General features: G+C 31.7%; 1 protein-coding gene across 1 annotated transcript in view; it reads left to right on the top strand.

Moving 5' to 3' along the window:
• The first annotated feature begins 10490 nt into the window (after window positions 1-10490).
• LOC129216143 (abnormal cell migration protein 10-like) overlaps window positions 10491-20748 on the top strand; it is a 351268-nt gene continuing 341010 nt past the window's right edge. The window contains exon 1 of the mRNA XM_054850300.1: window positions 10491-10619. Within this exon, the coding sequence (XP_054706275.1) occupies window positions 10618-10619 (2 nt within the window). The 5' untranslated portion in view covers window positions 10491-10617. The remainder of the gene's footprint in view (window positions 10620-20748) is intronic.

Here is a 20748-nt window from a genome sequence, read left to right as displayed (position 1 = left end):
ATAGCATCTGAATAATAAAAATTATGAATATCTATTATTGTTACTAAAACGAAAGCCTTCATAAGTCTTTTATGATGGCGGAGTTCCTCAAATTGGTATTATTCATGATGATAATTACCGAGGTCTCTCTTGATAATATCATTTCTATGCAGGAATACTCTTGTTATAACAGGGACTCCCTAACTACTGAATCGGGCCAAAGAGGATGGGAAATTTCTGACAGTTCCAATGGATATTTAATATTGAAAAGATCATAATATATCCTTCTTATAATAGCGGCATTAATGAGCGATTTCTGCGGAACCGTAACAATTAGAAATGTAGGAGTGCAATAGTATTGTTTGCTTTGTACAACTCGTAATCTAAAGAACGTTTGTCCGCTGTATAATACTGTTTTAGAAATATTTGAGCATTTAAATTTGTTTTATTGACCTTAGCTTAGCAACTTCGATGCAATTATTCCCCAGAAAGCTTTTATATATAAATCTCTTTCGGTGCGTTATTGATTTTTGGTTGGTGGTTTAAGGGGAGTTGGTGCCTTGTATGCGCGTAATGTTAAATTGCTAAACTTTATATAGGGGAATGTGGGGCGAAGTGAAATGGTTAAGATGACTGAGCTTTTTCAAAGTGAACAAATTGAATATTTGTTTTGAAAATGACTTTACATAAAGAAAGAACATTGTATTTTATGATAAAACTTGCACTGAAACATTATTTTAAATTTTTGGCAGTGAAATTGAGCCTTCAAAAAAAAAAAAAAAAAAAAAGAAAAAGAAAAAGTGGAAAATTTTCACTTCGTTTTTTTATTATGGGGCAAAGTGAAAAAGCGAAATATTTTTCGAATGAAATATTTTCCATTCGATTGTTAAAAATATATTTTTGGACAAATTAAAGAGTAAATAAAAGGAAAATTGAAGAAATGAAACAATAAACTAATTAATAAATAAGTTATTTAATTAATGCATGAACAAAAAAAATTATGAGTGAATAAAATGTAGAATGAAGTAGAAAATAAACGGAATGAATGAATTAATAAGTGAATTTTTATGTAAAGGAATGTAAATAAAAAAATTAATCGATGAATACTGAAGTTATTTAGTAAATGATTGAAAAAGTGAACGAAATGAACTATTTCACTTTGCCTCGCATGCACTATACAAATTGTGAAAAATATTAAAAATACAAATATGCTTAATATTAGCTAAATAAATACTGCAGCGATTATTAAAAGGTCCCAATTAATGTTTGAAATGTTAAAAAGAAGAACTTTATAATTTTTTAATATTAAAATAATTTTTGACTCACATCAAAATATTTTGGCTTAAAGAAAAATTTGATCATCCATTTTTGAAAATTGCTTGTATTATCATATGCTTTGATTTTCAGAGGTAATATTTTCCTATCTGGAATAGCCTACATATGTTGTTGCATAGTTAAAATATTACTAGGTAAGTGGCGAAAAAAGCGGAGTAAATATTTTACCATTTCACTTTGCCAGGCTTTTTCACTTTGCCCTACATTCTGCTACTTTCCTCTCAAAAAGTTTTATTGAAAGAAACTTATATTTTTCAGTATTTTTAAGAGATATGTGAGAGTCGACTAAAGTGAAAATTTTAAACATTTCTGTTTATCTTTAATTTATTAAATTTTAACCAACAGTTACTATTTAAGTAAAAAGACCGTTTTTGACCATAAAAACAGCAATTTAGGAAAAGGTTTCAGTCCTAAAGCAAAACTTTCACTTCAGTGTAATTGTGAACATATAAATAAAATGTGGAGAAAAAATTCGAAGTAATATGCAAAGTAGTTGTCTAGAAAAGGGATCATGAACATTTAAAATTGACGTTTTGAGAAAATCACGTGTGAAACTGTACGTACATTTTAATGCAATTCTGCTCTGTTAATATTTAAATTGAGTTACTTCTAATCTACATAGAGACATAAATTCGGTGTCGTTGGAAAGCTCTTGACTTAAATATTTTGGACAATAAAAAACTGAAAAAAATTTAAGGTTTTTAAAGTGCCAAGTCCCCTTAAAATGAAATACAATACATAAGAAATTATGGCCAGTTTCGCGTTAACACTTTGAATGGACACCGATGTTCTCTGAATAATCTCAATAAGATATTATAAGTCAGTTTTCGTAATACTAAACGAATGATATTCTGCATTTTTTTTTTTTTTTTTTTTTTTTCGAAAATTCTTTACATGGTCACTTTTTCCCTTATCATATTTTCATTCCAAAACTAAAAATAGTAAGATTTCTTTCAGAAATGGAATAAAAACTACTTGTTTATTCAATGAATGGAATGTATCAATCATTTTCCCGTTAATATTTTAGAAAGATTACCATAAAAAATTACTTATTTTAGTAGCTTATTTGTTTCGCTGCATATCACGTAGAAAATGGAAATTTTAGCTTTTGGTGTCAAAACAATTGTTTGAACTTTGATATTGGTTATTTTTTGGGTATATATCGAAATAGTATTACTTTTAGAGCATACAGGTTTTTTTTTTAGCACTGAAAAATCTTCGGTTTTGACCGAGTTATGAGAAAGGGAAAAAGTATCAAAAGGTAACTTGGCAGGCATCTTTGATCCGCCATTTTGGATGGAAGTTCACGTACGAACGTAGGGTACTTTTCAGGATTTACTCTACACGCTATGAGGAAGTAATTCTGAAAATATTTCTTAATTATAAATTTTTGGTGCAAAAAATCCTAAATTACTGGGTTAAAAGGAGAAGGCGAAAAAACACATACAACATCACAAAAACGAGCAATTTCAGTTAAATTATTCTCATAACATGAAAGAAAACAGACAAAAAGGCTAATTTGTTGTATATATTGTAAATATAAAAAACCACAAAAAACCGAAATAAATGACTTTTCGGATGCGTCGATCATCGGAAGTGGTGAGGACCGGACACGTCGGTTAATGAAAAATTTCGAATTAAAGATGGGGTATAAAAACGGGCCACCAGAAGACCACAGAAACTTTCTTTAATTCTCGTTTTTAACATCCACACATACTCAATACAATTATAGTGATGCTTTAATTTCATATTGCTTTAACAATTGGGTAGTGAAAACTCTCTACCCGTTTTTTTCCCAGAAAGAAGATTAAATAAGCATTGGCGTTGCCAGGATTTCATTTCGGTGGGGGTCTAATTTTATACAATGTTTGAAAAAAAAAGGGAAAAAACCTAGTCCAGTAGCAGAATTTCTCGAATTCGATTTTGCTTAAAATAATCTAGAAAACTGATGGTTCTGGCTTTTAAAACGTTTTTACCCCCAACAAAAAGATTGTGACCATGCTTTTGCTTGAAATTGTTTCTTACCAAGGCTGCAAATGTATTTTGTTGAAATATCCATTTTTTGTGAAATAATTGCGTTTTTTAATGAAAAAAAAGTATATGTTTTTAAATGCGATTTTCCTTATAATTCACAGAAAAGTTGGATACTATCTGCAAAAAATAAATTTATGGTGAGATTTTGATCATTGGGAATCTGCCAATCTCTTTCAATAGGCGTCAAATCTTTGGAACCAATGTATGTGCGTGGATTTTCCTTTTGCTTTAAATATAATATTTTTTAATTACGTTCTATTTCAGCTGGGAAGGCGAGAGAGCGGGATTATAAATTAAACGTTTTCGTTAAAAAGTTTGAATCGTTAACCGATCAGGTTCATTCCGATTGCTAATCTGCTGGTTTGCGGTGACGTGGTCGCTTCGCGAGTTAAGCAATAATCAATAATTTTAGTCAATCACTAATTTACATTCTAAAGCAACTTTTAGTGCAATTCAATGTTTTTTTTTACGAAATATTTTAAATTGTAAAGATGTTCTCTTTTTTTTTTGCTTTGAAGGTTGTGTACATTTTTTAGTTTAAAAAATTAATTATAGAGGGAGGAGATGGAGGGAGGGGTGGAATTTCGTTTATTCAATTTTCTTCTTTTTTCTTTTCTCAAACGTTTGGGTTTCGAATGTTAAATTATTTTTCATTCGCTTTGGAGCGGGATCCCCTTTCGTTTTAGATGTATTGTGTTTTTTAGTTACGTGGGTTTTCAGGTGGGGGAGGCTGAGAGCGGGATTTTCGTGTTTGTTAAAAGCTTCGGATTGCTAATCGACTGGGTTACGGTAGTGTGACCACTTGGTGAATTAGGCGATAAATAATAATAATGATAGAATTAGCGGATTATTTTATGCTTTGAGGTAGCTATTAACGTATTTAAATGTTTTGGCGCATTATTTTAAGTTTTAAATTTTTTGGACGGGCATCGCCGTGCGGGTACAGCTAGTACATGTAATATAAGAAGAGTGCCACAATACCAAGAAATAAAATTTTACAAGAGAAGTGTTTAAAGTTTAACTCTTCAGGAAATTTGTTGTAGAAAAGTAAATTTGCTGTGCTCTCTAGTGGTCAATGTTAGAACAAAAAGTCTGTCATTATTTTCCACAGAAAATAACGTCATTTGAAGACCTTTTAGCGAGAGAAAAAAAAAGAAAATTAAAAATTTTGTATTGTGGCACTTTTTTTTTTCAAACGAGCGATATATCAATGTTTTAAAAGTTTTTTCAGTTGATCAGGTTTTTATATTTTTAATTAAGTGCTATGATAATGTAGAAGAATAATCTTGATAATATTATGAAATAATTTTTCTTCCTGAACTATCAACCAATCGAGGTGAAGATCAATGGAAGAGGAATATTGCATTCCGTCTTCTGACAAGCAATTAATAATACCCGAAGCAGCCTTGGTCTTCTTCCTGGTGCGGGCATGTTGGAGCAAATAGAACGCAAAATGTGATACTTCTTACCATGTATTCAATCATAATAATTATGGTTCGACTGCTAAAAATGTTGAAAGATTTGTATTTTATCCCAGAATAATTGGGGGGGGGGGGCAGTGGAGTAGCTACATTTTCTGCCGCCCGGGGTGGTTCTTCGTTTTTTCGCTCTTTTGATAGGAAATAACTAATACATTAAAGAGTCTAAAGTATTAAGGGGATACTAAGATTTTAATGAAGAAGAAACGAAGCTTATTTTTTTTCTTCACATTTTTCTTCCAAAAAAAAAAAAAAATACAGAGCCCCACCGAAAATTTCCAAAAGTTAAGTCAAAATTCAGAATTTTCGGCAATTTTTGGTAACGTTAATAGAAAAGAAGCTTTGGAGCTCCCTAAAGGAAAATATTGAAAAAAAAAAGTCAGTTTTATATGCTTTCTTTGGTGACGTTAGGGGGTCGGAAATTCTTAGGGAAACTTTCCAAGGTTGAAGTGTTAAAAAAGCAGTTTTAGGCTATCTTTGGATACAATAATACAATAAGAGATCGGGAAAGGTTCGGGGGTGCTGCCCGGAAAGTTTTTCAATTAAACTGAAAAACACGTACGTGTAGGCTGTATCTTGTGGTGTAAGGGTCCCCTTAGTCTAACAAATACTGGATTTTACTCCCGAAATATTTTTAAACTTGAAATCCATTTTATGCTATCTTTGATGACGTTAAAGAGAATGGGGAACATTCAGGAGCTCTCTGGAAACTTTAGATGCCTAAATTTCAAAAACGCAACTGTTGGCTGTCTTTGGTGGTGTAAACGAGTGGCCAAATGTTTCCAAAAATGTTGGGAAGTCAGACGGCTCTCCCGTCTCCCCGGGAAACTTTTTGAAAATGACGTCCTAAAAACGCGACTTAGCCGTTGTTTGACGGACAACGTTATGAGAGAGGGAGGGAGTTTCCCACCGAAATCCTTTTCGAAACTGTTGCTCATTGTAAACTCTTCATTATTGAGGGAAAAAAAAGCTTTGCAGGCTACCCTCAGAAATTTCTTAAAACAAAATTTGGAGCTAACTGTGATGACGTTAGGTGATTGCGTGGACATTAGGGATTACTTCGTTAGAAGTTTAGTTTCAAAAACCAAACTTTTAAGCTTTTTTTTTTGGAGGAATTGGATGAGAGTGGTATTTTAAAGTTCAAAGTTGAAAGTCCTAAATGCACATTTTAGACTATGTTTAATCACCTTACAGGAAGGGTCAGGGTTTGACTGCCCTCAGGAATTTGTTGGCATTTAAATTTTAAAAAATCATTATTAGACTAAAAGAAAAAATGTGAAGGGATGGTGTGGGCGTTATCCCATGGAAATGTTTCGAGACTAAAAGCCTAAAACCGCACTTTGGGGATGTTTGATGACGTTAAGGGATCGGAGGTTCGGTTGCTCTTCCCGAAAAATGTGACTTTTTTTGAGGGTTTTCACAACGCAATTTTAAGCTGTCTAAGGTGAGTCAGAATTATCCGGCCTAAAAACACATTTTAAAACTATCTTTGGCAGCATTAGACAGCAAAGCGGGGGGAGGGGGATTCAAAATGAAGCGCCCAAAAACGCAGCTTGGAGCAATGTTTGGCCAAGTTAAGGGAAAAATGGATGGTAAGAGGCTCTTCTCCGGAATTTTTTCCTGAAATCCTGGAAGCCGGAAAATGCATTTTAAGCTTTGTGACCGTAGGAAGGATCCTAAAGTTCGGAGAAATTTTTCTAATTTTGACGTTTTAGAAACGTAAATTTAGGGTATCTTCGGTTTCTCAAAGGAAGTTGTAATTACCAATTGTATCCGTGCTTGAGCCAATCATTTAATCTTGACAAACTCAAAAGTTGCCGGCCAGGGTACGAGTAAGATTTACCCACCCCCCTCGCTATATCCGGTACTGCTATATTACCAAATTTGAATGATTCTCTTTTTCGCTAGTAGAAGACGATTCAATAAAGGCCCTTTACATTCGATTAACCATATTGTGATTCAAGAGAAGAAAAAGTTGCGCATCAAAATTATTACTTTTTGTGTAATTGTGAAAGGCGTTGTCTGGATATTATTTTACTGGTTAAAGACATTTCATTAACATGAATAACTAAATTGTTTAAAGGAATTTGTTGATTTTGATATTAAACAGTAAATACAAGCAATTATTATTTGCGTTGTAAATAAGTGACTTTTTAAAATGATCATAAAATTCATTTCGTCTTAATGAAATTTTTGTAATCAATGACCAATCAAAACGATTGTTGAAACAAATCGTGCTATCCTGAAAATGGGCAAGAAATCGCCCATCATTTGTGACTTCTCGCCTCTTTTCTCATGTTATCTCTTTCCTTTTAAAAAAATAGTGGTTTTTTTGTTTAAAGGTGGTTTTCGAGAAATTGTCTAAAAATCAAGTGGTAGCTTCATCATATAACGAAAGGTTATGAAATTTGTTTCCTCCTCAATAATTAACTTTAACAGTAAAAAAAAAAGAAAGAAAAAAACCTTGGTTCCTTGACTTTATACTATCATCTCCCGCAGCCTGTAGCTTCAGACGAAGGAAGAGAAAGAACAAACAATAGTGCTGAGATGTCCACAAGAAAAAAGCATGTTTTGCATTAGAGTAATTTTACTATCGTAGTCCTTCCAAAACCTTAGAATTCAAAGACCGTTTTTTTTCCCTCCAGTTATAGATCAAAAGCATGATTTCCTTAGTGGAAAATGCGTTGAATTTTTTCGCATCAAAAGTGTGAAATTTCCGCCCCCTCCATCGCACCCTAGCTACGCCACTGGGGGGGGAAGGGTAGAATGAGAGTCACGTAGGTCATCCTAACTTAATATCGGTAATTAACAGTTTGTAAGAACATTTGAAAAGTAAAAGAAAAGAAAGAAAACTGCGTTGATTTTGACTTTAGGAGAAAGATTTTTTATTAAAACAGTATAAAACTCTTTTTAGCCTATTTTCCTGTAAAAGTAAAAGAAAGAAGAAAAAAACATGAAATAAGACTTAATGAGTCGCAAAAAAAAAAGCTAAAAAGCAACAAAAAGTCAAAAATAAACAAAATATTTGAATAGATATTTAAAAATCAAAAATTAAAAATTAGGGTTTTGAGATGGGATAAACGTGTGTTTGTCTCTTGCCTTCCCCCTATAGAATCGCATATCATGCATTGAAAATCAAAAATACGCTTCAAAACATGTGCTTCATACTTCCTCTTTGTCGTTTTAAATGAAATTTAGCACTAAAAAAATAGCAATTGTATTTTAAAATTTTTTACAGATAGCTGTTTTGTTATTTTTTAAATACAAAGCGTCAAACATTTTAAATAGAAAAAATCAAGGTAGTGCGTGGTACGTCTTTCTCTGCTATTTTCTATTTCATCCTTTAAGATAGCTTTTTTATGGAATTGTTCACTGTTATGGTCTTCACTTTTTTGCATCTTTCCCTCCTCTAAAATGAAGTTCACTCCCCCCCCCTCCAGCACAAAAAAAAAAAAAAAAAACCGTCGAGAGGTACTTTCACGCCTTGGAAAAAAAGCATAGCAATATATTTGATTGTAGCTACTTTTCTGATTAATTTTACTGTAATACTATGATGTTGTCATGAAACGTTTACTTTTTCCGAAAAAAAAATAATAATAAATTAATTAAGTACTAATTCTTTACGGAATAAGATAATAAAATGATCTAACTAAATGAACCTAACTGAAATTTAATTAAAGCGTCTTTTTTTTTCTTTTAAGTTACATCGTTGTTAGAGCTCGACACAAAAGGAGTAGTCTTCCGAGAGTTTTAAAGCTTTTATGCATTTCATTGCTTTGTAATCCACTTAGGTTTTTGCTTTGAATTAGTTTCTCATACAAAGGCTTTTTACCCTAACACATGTTAATTAAAAAAACTTTTTTGAAAAAAGATAAATAGTTAAGATTCTGACATTTTAGAATCATGAAAAATTCGAAAGTTTTAATGATTTTCTTTAAAAATTAGAATTTTGGCACATTTATGTTAGTAATCTTGTTTCTAGTTTCTTTTAAATTGTTTTCTTTAAATTTACTTAAAGCCACGTTTTATGAAATCCATAAAAATTAATAAACGAAATCCAATGATGTATTTTTTATTGATTTAATTTCAACATTCTCAACTAATTTCTCAACTGAAATATATTTCTTTTGAATTTAATAGGTTTCCAACCAAGCTTAAATTTTATAACCTGTTATTTCATTTATATTCTTCTGCATAAAATGGTGTTGAACTGCCAGCAAAGGATCATATTATTATAGCAAGATTGTTATTAACCTGAACTTTGTGTTACAGAACTCACGTGTTTTGGGCGTAAGCAACTATTCTTATATTGAAGAATAGCACAATTTAAAAACTAATAACCTGAAATTAATTTTAAAAACACATTAATTGAACAAATAACACTAAATAACTTAGAAAGCAAAAACATTATAAAAATTAGTAAGTTACTTGGGCTTTTGAAATTAAAAAGTCTTTTAACATCTATGTAGGTTTTGCAACTGTCTTGTTGAGCTTTGAGTATTCCTTTGTATGGAAATTAGCTTTCCTATTGCCTTTCCCTTTTTAGTTTCAGCTTTCATAATAGATGATAACCTTTGCCTTTTTTGATATAATTTAATGTGTTTTACTGCACAGAGGAAATTTTTCATGTTTCCTGTTATTTTTTCCTTTTTATATAAGTTCTGTATTATATTTTTCAGTAAATATACGATTTTTTAAGGATAAAAACTGCAGTTTTTTAAGGCGTTGCGATAAGATAACTTTATGTATTTTTCTTTTTAATTTCTTTTTTATTTTTGATGGAAATTTATTTTTCATAGTAAGCAGTCGCTTTCTATGAAATTGTGAATCAACTGAGTGAAAAAGTATGGGAATTTATAATGCGGAATTCAAAAAAGAATAGTATAGTGATTAATGCAAATGTAGGCTCCAGTAGCAAAATTCTTTAAATAATAGCTATTGATATTATATTTTCCAATCTGTGTTTGTTTATTGAAAAACCAAAACAAATGAATTTTATTTTCATCATAACTATTTATGTTTTAACATGTAATTTATCATTTGCATCATTTATTTGTTCTACGAATGACAGCGGGAAAAAATGTACATATTTTTTCGAGCAGTTTGGTAGACTACTCTCTGTTTCTCGGTTGTAGTTTCCAGCGAATATCGATTTGGATGATTTTGAATCCTTTTTGGTAATTAAGCGTCTCTTTTATTAAAATTTAAGACGGAGATTTTAAACTCAAAAGGAAAGTTTTTTATTTTTAATTGTGATTCTAAAAAGATGAAATACTACGAATGATAACTGACAAGCAAGTTAAAATGAAATCTTTTTTGAGATATTTTAAACAATAAATTAAACTTTGAATATTTGAAAAAAATAAGACATTGTAAGATGTTCTTTAAGAAAGAATTTTAAATTTAAATAACACTCATTAAGAAAATACATTTTGTCAGAATCATTAATCAAGCGTCTTCAATGATTTGAAATCCAGAGAAGAAATTTTAATTCCAACTACTGACCTCCGCACAGATTTTTCATATTTCCACTTTTCGATGGCGATTTTGGCGACACACATTGGCGAATATTTTCCCCGCAACCACTTCGTTACAAACGCGGAGAACCTATCCATCGTTCAAAGCGCGCAGAATAGCATTTAGTAATTGTTGGGAACAGGTTGTTGAGGTGATGCTGTGATTTGTTTTTTATTTATTGACAGAAGGCGCATGGAAAACTGTATTGAGGATTGAAAACCGGAGGGATTAATTTTCATTTCATCAGAGAATAACTTGTAGAAAAACAGGAAAAATGTAAGTTTTAAAAATATATTAATGTTTTGTTAATTACCAGCGTTTGGTGTTCTTTATTCAGAGAGTTAAAATTTGCATAATAATTCTTCTGACCGCCCCGTGGTTATGCTATTCATTGGTTTTTATGTTATGAATGAATTATTGTTTGCGTTTGATTTCTACCCAATCTGCTTGCGATTTTAAAATATGTAGTTTTTTAAGGCCTTATGAAAAAGAGAGAGAGGTTTGCAGAAATAGAGAGAAAAAGAACCTCACAGAGAAATTATTGTTGAGAAATTCTATAAATCTTTTTATTACGAAAAATTTAGCACTTGTTCTGGAAAAAAAATTAAAATCATTTGTGTGGATCTACAAACATGAATGTGTTCTGTGGTTAGTCAAAATTCATTGTAATTGGACCCCAGTTTATTAAGAGAAATGTTCTTAAAATGCAAAATTATTTTACTAAAAACGAAAAATGCTGTGAACCATTTAAATGATTTTATAGAATTGTAATCAGACCCGTCATTTCCAATTTTTTAGGGTGGGAGGGGTCAAAGCATTATGTTTAAAAATTGCAAAAAACACGCTCACATACAGGGAAATACATTGATTTCCCAAAATCAGGGGAGTCAATTGGCTCCACCCCCCTACCCCCTTAAATGACGGGCTTAGTTTTAATCCTTATGACACTTTTACAGTGCTCTACTTCAGTGATGAGTGACGAGATTTTGAGAAAAAATTCTTTTAATCTGACCCGTCATTTCTAATTTTTTAGATGGGGGGGTCAATGCATTATATTTATATAGTATTATTGTAAAGTATTGCCTAATATTGTGCTATTTCAAAAACACATTTGGTTTTATTTTGCACATGATATTCAATCACTCTTTCAAAATAGGTCTTACATTCCCTTCCAAATGATTTTCATTTATTTATACTTAAAAGCAAACTACTTTGTTGTTAAAAAAAGGGGGGGGGGGGTAGGGGTCATCTTCATCTAAAATACCAAAATATATTTCATTTCTTATCACTTACCAATTAGAATTATCCAGTGTATTTTAGAAAACTTGCTTTTATTATCATGGCTTAGTAAATTTCAGACAGTTTAATCGGGTGGATTTCCACATTTTCTGAAATATTTGCTAGTTAAGCGAAGTACGTACTTCAAAGGCTTTCAAAAGTTGCAACTAGTTTCATTTGTGAGAAGTAGATAGCTGCTGAAGTTGTAGTTTAATTTAACTAATGAGCATACATTACTTGCATGACCGATCAAAGCATTAGTAGTCACTGAGAGCGAAGATCTCTCTCGTATTGATCGGTACATTTATCAAAGAGTTTCCATTTTGAGTTCAATAACAGATGCGTGTGGTAATAATAATGCTAGTGTTAATGTAATGACAATTTTGCTCATTGTTCCTTATTATTGTGTATGATATATCTTTCTATATATAAATGATAGTGCATGTTTTGAAGCATAGGTATTTTCTTAGATTTTCGTTAAAGGGTTTACCATGAGCGACAACATAAACATGATTATTAATGATCATTTACATGATGCGCTCAAACAGTTGCCACTGAGGTCAAAAAAGAAAAGAAAAGAAAATTAATGTATTCAATGCATTAACTTTTATATTTTCGATTTATTAATTACCGGAAAAGTATGGAACGATTATCAGTTATGCTTTAAAAACTGAAATGAATTATTATTATTATTATTTTTTTAAATTTGCAACACAACAATCATAAAATGTCAAAAAATTGGATTTAACTGCATTTTTTTTCTGAAAATGCAAACATAGCTACCATAAATATTACTTAAATGCATGCTGTCGCAATGATTTCCTTACAAAAGCTAAGGAGAAGAAGGTTTGTATTAATAAAGTACGAACACGCGAAACTTATCACAATAAATTAATTTTTCTTGTACGTTTTTCAAATAAAACTTTCTCCAGGAAATATAATTTAAATGTGAGTTACTTAGACATAAACATGGTTCAAGAAATTAATCTTGCTATCAAGGCATCATTACCAGATACATTTAATGATTCCAGAATAATCAAATGGAATTAATGCGAATGGTAAAAATACTGGACTTTTACGGGAGGTTACAAAATGCATTACTTTTAGCATGGAGCCTATAAGCTGAATAAGCTTCATAATAATAATTTTTTTTTTAAATTTCAGTATTTTTTTTCCGGAAGTGTTTCCCAAATGAAAAGTTGTTTGGTACAATAAAACCTGTCTACAACGATACTGTTGGGATCTAAAAAAATATTGTTACAGACAGGTTATCGTTATTGACAGTTTGATTACTTATGCTGAAATTTTGCTGGGACCAACAAAAATATCGCTATGGACAGGTTTATTGTTGTAGACAGTATTGTTATGCATAGGTTTCACTGTATCACTAATTATTGCCTAATTTTCTAACATAATATTGCCTGGGGCAGGCAAATGGCAAGTAACAGCAAGTTTTTTCATTTAATTTCTTGCGTTTTACTTCCTCTATCGTACGTTAGCTTTATAGTACAAGTTTGTTTGTTTCCCGCTGAAAAAACACCTAATTCCAACATTTCCATCTTGTTAGAATTGAGTCCAAAAACGCGTTTCTTCAAATATCTCGAAAACTCATTTATACAGATACTGCCGTTTGCCTGCCCACGGAAGAGAAGTTCAAATAATGGCTGTAGAATCGATTTCATTATTTTAAACTTAATTCAAAGTGTAAAACATATTTGTGTAGTTCTAATTTATAATCGCCGTTATTGCTTCTCAATGCGTATTCTTACTTTCTAAAAATTCAATCTTGAAAAATATTTCGGTCGAAGTTTTTAAAAACTGATGAAGTACTCCTTACATTTAACAGCATACATATAGCTAAAATATTCTGGAAAACGCTGGAACATTAACTTGAAAATTCATTTCTGAAGGTAATATTGCCATTGTTCGACGTCGATCGTGGTTGACGAATTCTAAAATATAATTTCGATATGCTTTTTTATAGAATCAACATGCTGTCATTTTCTGTTTTATATATTTTGCACAATGAGTGATTATCCTATGATCTATGGAAAAATATTAGAATTTGAGTTTAAATAGTTTATGTAATACTAGTTTATCGTATGAAATGTATTGTGTCACCTAGAGGGCGCAGTAGACCTCTGATAAAAAAAAAAAAAAAGTGCCAGCAATCAAATTGGAATAACTAAAATTCACTTGCAGCGTACCATACTGGTTTCGTCTTTGCATTGTGTTCCAGTAAATTTTCTTCAGAAAGAAAAGATGTTTAACTAAACAGGAAAACGACCACTTCTGCCAAAGTTACGTGATTCTCACAAATTACATAGGATAATCTTTTATCAAAACCAACTCATCAGATCATTCAAGCATCAACATTAAATGCTTTTTGCCTTAATAGTTAGTTTTTCCGATGTGAAAGAGACTGTCGTTATTCAACCCTCAGCAGTTAATGTTTCAATCGTAAACAAAAAACCACGTGTGAAAACGTAGCAGCAGTTTTATTTCTTCCGTGTGAAGGACTTTTAACTCCAGTCGACAATTACACCTGCCCAAGGTCATTCATTGAAGAGAATACTCGTCCACTCACCGGAGGACAATAGAATTACTAATCTCCGTTATTTTTACCCGTAACCGATTTAACTGATGGATTACAGAGTTCAGTCATTTCAGGGACTATTTACTGTATTCGGAGCGGAGAAGGATTTCGTTAATTTAATGACAAAGCAAGTGAAACATTCGGAGCCATTTTTGAGAACATACATCGTCATAGTCAGTGGTACAGAAATATTCTATCTGCAAAAACGGTTTCATCCCCAAAACTTCTATAACTCTTTATGGGTTAACTTCCGACAAGTTTATTGAGTATTCTTTGCGGCCACTACCAGTGTTAAACTAATTATTAATGAAAACAGTTCGGTTTTCGATAGCGCTTTGAAAATCTGTGTAAACTGGTTTCGAAATTTTGTAGGGAGCTTTCTACGAGGAATTAAAAATGACAGGTCTCTAGATTTTGATTAAAGTTTGCTAAGAACACAGTTATTCAAAAAAACACTTTAAACAAATTTATTTTTAACTGCTCCACTCGTATTTCTGTATTTCAGAGCCAAAGTGACATAGGTCCAAACATTACTATTTTCCGTTCATTAGTGCATTATATGGATGCTTCACTTGCCAAATCGACTAACTCCATAATACAAAAAGTAGAGAAAGGAGATGAAGAAGATGGTGTTATCCATTGGAATGTATAGGCCCTCGTGTTACATTTTCTGCCATCACAGGGTCAAAAATGTACTGAACCAAAACTTTAATATATTTTCACATGCGAATCATTGATTAAGCACTATTAAAGCAGAAATGAGGATTTTTTTTTAATTGGAGTTAATCGATTTGGCAATTGAGGCATTCATATGTAGAAGCCTTTACTGCATCAAATCATGTGAACGGATTTCTTTAAAAAAATCCTTTTCAATGTTTCATCAAGGTTAAAAGATTGCGCGTCCCATCCTTAGCATGAGCCAGAAAAAAAAGTTTTTCCTCTCTCCGGTAAAATTACCATTGTGTGATTTTCGTCCTTTTGGCTCTGATGAGGTACAGATTTTAAGTGTTTCAGTTATTTTGAATTTTTATTAAACTGGAGAAGAAGAGTTAAGGAAATTAATTTGCACGACAACTGTATTGAACTTGTAGATAAATTAAGCAGGAGTAAAAGTTGAAAAATATGCTTTCTGAATTATAGAATTAATATGAAATCTTTGCTTGGGAAAAAAAGAAAAATAGTCCGTTTCAAATTCATTTTTCGGTTGATATAATATTAGCAAAAAATGTAAACTTTTCTTCGTAACCATCGAATAACAGTAAACTTTTCGGCAGTTAGAATGAGTATTAGTTATTTCTGGAAAGCGTTATGAGGGGAAAAAACAGTCGTGAGTTTTGCATTGCACTAAAGAAGTAAAATATTATTTTCTCGATAAATGAAAATAGTATTGCTCACAGAAACACGTTGCTGTCTGAGAAAATGTTGCTTGAGCGAAAAAGATACTAGATGAAAAAACTTATATTTAAGTGTCATAAAAAGCAGTTTGTGTGGTTTTTTCCAGGCTTTTTAATAAACTGGAAAAGCATATCCATACAACAAGATGCTTTTGTATAGTTGTTGCAGACACGATACTCTTTTATCAATGTCTGCTACCTCTTGTGTATGTATTGAGTAACATCCCAAGTATCAATCATAAAGATGTCTTAACCTTTTTTTCCTCACATTGCAAGATTTCAGATACATTTGAAAAATATTAGGTTATGTTCATACGCTGTTGTAAGAATACAGCTTAAGCAGACTGTTCTACAATTTTATTTATTCCCCGGAAACGCAGTTTGAAATAATATATTTCTTATGTGTGAATAAGTCAAGCAGTTTTCATACATCTTTCTTTTTTTTTTTTCAATTTGTAAAACATTTGTTTCAACTTAATTTATAAACTGATAACAACAAAGATAGAACCAGAAATTGTATTTGTATTAGAGTGAAAGACTGAAATTGGAGAGTGTCGACTTTTTCCAGTGATTCACCGGAAATGTTCGATCTTTTACCGGTGTCTTTGGAATGTGAATGTTGATCAGCATTGGTCAATTTTGGCCTTTTTCTAGATTTTGAACTTTCACAGCTACACGTACGTATAACGTGCCATCCCGGTGATTCACCGGAAATATTCGGTACTTTGCCGTTGTCTTTTGTATGTGAATATTGAAATGCACCGGTTAATGTCGAAATTTACAATTTAGAACTTTTACTGTAACACATACATATCCATACCATTCCAGTGATTCGCCTGAAATACTTGGTCTTTTCCCGGTGCTTTGGTACGGGGAATGTTTATTCCCGTTTATATGCACCGGCCAGTGTCGACATTTCCTAGATTTCGGACTTTCGTAGGAACACATACATATCCAAAACAGTTATGACTCACTTACTAAAACGTTGTTTATATAACAAAAAATCTTAGTCATCTCCAATTTTACGGCAATAAAGTCTTTCATTGCTTTTCCTCCAGAATTTTAAATGCTTCATTTCCCACTAATGCGAGATAAACTTCGTTACGCCTTCTAAAAGCTAAACGCCTCTCTCGCCCTGCCTTGGAAGAAAAAAAACTAGTCTCCATTATTTTTAGAACTTAATGCTGCCTTCGAGATCATTTTATTAGCTACTCTTTTCATCATACGCTTTTAAAATCATATTTGCATATATTTAAGTGTATCTTCTTGTGCGTGGTTACTTTTGCTACTCAATCCAAAAATTAAATTTCGCCTTGGACCTTTTAAGAAGCAAACTTTCAAGAACTTTTACCCATAAAATATTTTTTTGAAACTAAGGTCATTAGACCTAGAACTACAAACCCATTTTTTTCTAACCTGTAAACTACAAGCCAGGGTAAATATATACCCCATGGACATTTTGCTTGGAAAATTGTTCTGAAAGCTGTAATCTGACTCATATATGTAGATTATTATTATTATTATTATTATTATTATTATTATTATTATTATTTGCTTTTTCACGTAGAATAGAATAGTAAAGAGCAAATTAAGTTTTATCAAGGTTCAATTGGTGAAAATACGATTTTAACAGCCAAAAGTGCTAAAGCTCTGGTGAAAAATGCTGAGCACCCAGTTTACCTGGGGTAGGTATCTACCCCGGTTTGAAGTTCTACGATTAAGAACCGCTTTAAAGATCAATACGTTGTTACATCGAAACTAAAAACTAAATTTATCATCTTGCTCTTTTAAAAGTTCAGTTTTGTGGTTTTGTTCTTTTAGAACTATGTTTTATTATCGCTATTTCTTAGCAACCTCTATGTCGTGATTCAGATCTTCGCTACTCGTGAAGAAAATACTCATTGTACACTTATGTCAATTTATGACACCCATAAAGAACATAACGGTAGCATTCCGAACATATAATGCGTTGTTAACATGAATACGTGATTGTTATTGCAGTTTCATAATAGTAACTTCCAAATGAAGGATCTATATTCTGCCTCACAGCAGAACATAGATCCTTCATTACGGCAGTAACTACAATTTTTTACTAATACAATGCCGTTTACCTACAATAGGTAAACGGCAGTAACTACAATTTTTTTTTTAAAAATTATTTATTTATTTATTTGCATTTTTGTCATTTATTGCACCTTAGCTTTGTTGTACAAGCTTGTCTTTTTGGTTTAGGCTGAAAAAACCCCGTCTAATTCCAACATTTCCCTATTGTTAGTATTGAATGTAACACACATTTCTTCAAATGCGTAAAACCTGTGTAAGTTGACCACTTGCGGTGCAGTACTTTGGTGGTCAACTTAGACAGGTGGTCAACTTATAAAGGGGAAATGATTTTTTTTTTTTTTTTTGTCATTTCTTGCACCATGTATTCATTTTTTGACTAATTGACACTTACTCTTTCCGTTCAACTCGCTTTCATTGTTTAACATTACTTTGCTCCTTATTGAAGTTTGGCGCACTTATTAAACACTAGTTTTGGAAATTCCATACGTCAGTTAATTTTCTCTGGATTTCTCCCTTTTCAATTAATTCTAATATTTCATACTTTTTATAAATCTCAAGTTCAACTAACTTTCTTTTTGAAGCCATTTTACGTAAAACTATAACACAAAGAGTAACAAACTGGATTCTTATAGTTCTAAAAAGCAGTTGAAAATGAAAATGTCCTATTTCTTTATCCCTTGCACCAGAAATACTACAATGCAAGTAACTTTTACTCTAGCACAATTCCAGTGTTGCTACAAAATATTGCAACTGGAAAAAAATACTTTGTACTTTTCTACCGACACATTTTTTCATTGAACAGAGAGTACAAAAGGCAATCTCAAATAGAACAACAAAAGAAAAACAAGTTTGGAGAATAAAAGAGTTCTTAATAGTTTTCCCATGTTGTTAAACTCACAAGGATGTTTAGTTGTGCTGCTGTTTTATTTAGTTGGTAAAATGCTGGTCTGGCATCAAAATATTCTTGGAAAGCTACAAAAAATAATAATAAAATAAAATAATCTGCTAAATTAAGTTTTAAAAAATATACCAAGTGTTCAACTTACAAAGGGTTTTTTACAATACTCCAAATCAAATTTGGGGTACATTAGTGGTCAAGATAGACAGGTGGTCAAGATAGAAAGGTGGTCAAGTTACAGAGGTTTTCCTTCATTATACAAGATAGGACTAATTCCGTTCCTGACAAAAGCGGTCAACATAGACAGGTGGTCAACTTACAAAGGTGGTCAACTTTGCAGGTTTTACTGTATCTCATTTCTGCAGATACTACCCACGATGTGGCATGTGTGATGATGAGTTCCGCCCACGGCAGTACTCATCATCACACTAGCCTACGAATTTAAAGCTTTTGTTTGTAACCCAAGGAAGAAAATGTGGATCTATATAATGACTATGTACTGAATTGAAACTTTTACTCTGTGAACTTCTGTCACTTAAGTTTTTGTTACGAAATCACTCTATACATCACAAATATTTTCATAATACTTTTTGATTTTCAAGCAAAAGCAATTTTAACGATCACAACTTGCTCAATTTAGTTTATATGGTTTTTAATACAGGTGACTAGAGTGTTTTTGCTTAATTTTGTTTTGTTTACTTTTCTATTGGAAGGTATCAAATAAGAAACATCTATTGCCCTTGTTGTTTAACATGAACGCATTAAAAACTTTCTAAATATATCGTCGAGCCTCCACATATCAAAATATTCTATGCATCAAACTTTTACGTAATCTCTATGTTCATTCCATAAAAAAAAACTGTTTCCATACATCGAAAAAACCTCTACATATCGAAATTGTTTTTGGAGGTTTAGGAGTGAACAAATAACTGGAGAAACTTATGATTTTTAGAACAAACACCCAAGTTGTGTTCGATTTTATGTTGCGACTTGTTCTGTAAAAAACAATTTCTAGCATTACTTTTTGTGATAATTGTTCTCCATTCATAAATCTGTTAAGATTCAGTGAAAATATAAAAATTTTCTAGCCATCGATAAATGAAATGCTAGAAATGTTTCAAACATTATGTCCTGGACGTCAAAAAAAGTTTCTGGTGAATTTTTAGGACTCAATAAATGCAAACATTTCTTTGGTGAACTTTTCGCAAAACCAGATATGCTGCAAGATTTTCATTGTTCTTTTTTTTCTTCTTAAAGAATGCAACTGTAATGATCGTAACGAATGTCTGGATTACTGTTTGTTCAAAGCAACAAACAACAGATTTTTCTGATTTTTTTAAAATTAAATACGCTTAAAGTATGTGATTCGCAGTTAAATTAGAAATTTGATAAATGGAATTTCATATGAAAAAAAAAAAAAGATTCAATTTTAATGTGTTTTAGTAGCAATTAAGCTAAAATTAAGTCAATTTCTATTTACCGAAATTTCTATATAGCGATTTTTCCCTCACAAGTTGAACTTCGAGATATTGAGGTCCAACTGTATTTCATTTTCAAACCAAACATCATTAAACTATACAGGGTAAAGTATTACAGTTTTATAATTGCTCTTTGGGCACAAGAAAAATAGGCTTTAAGTAAAATTAAATTAAATTTAGAAGGAAGAAAAATGGTTCGTCGAAGAAACTTTCCGGATTTGAAATTTAACATAAAGGTTGTCCACAAATGATGTCATGCTTTGAAGAGGGTGGGGGGGGGGGGAGTTCATGAAATTAGGACAGTTTGTGACAAGGGGGAGTAATAAGAAGTGTGATACAACTTTTTCTAACTATATGTTAATATACTACAGCGTCACATGTGACAAAGGATAAGGTGAAATGAGGAACTTAGTAACAAAGTGGAAAGTGACAAATATGTTGAAAAAATTTGACATCATTTATGGACAGCACCATGCTAAAAATACCCTAAAAAAACTCCCGCTTGGGCAGCAATTTCATCGCAGACTGGTGTTGTTAAGGATGAGAAAAAAAAATCTAAATCTCAAAATGTCTTTCCATCTTTTCGAAAAGTAAGGTTCTAAAACTTTTGAACCAATAGCTTCATCCTCTTTGAAAAAAGGCCATTTGTTCTAAATCTTTCTATTAGTTGTCATACAACAATCGAAGCATTGTTTCG

The sequence above is a fragment of the Uloborus diversus genome, chromosome 2, assembly GCF_026930045.1.
Source record: "Uloborus diversus isolate 005 chromosome 2, Udiv.v.3.1, whole genome shotgun sequence".
NCBI classification, from domain to species: domain Eukaryota; kingdom Metazoa; phylum Arthropoda; class Arachnida; order Araneae; family Uloboridae; genus Uloborus; species Uloborus diversus.
This window is presented reverse-complemented; position numbering and strand designations above follow the sequence as displayed.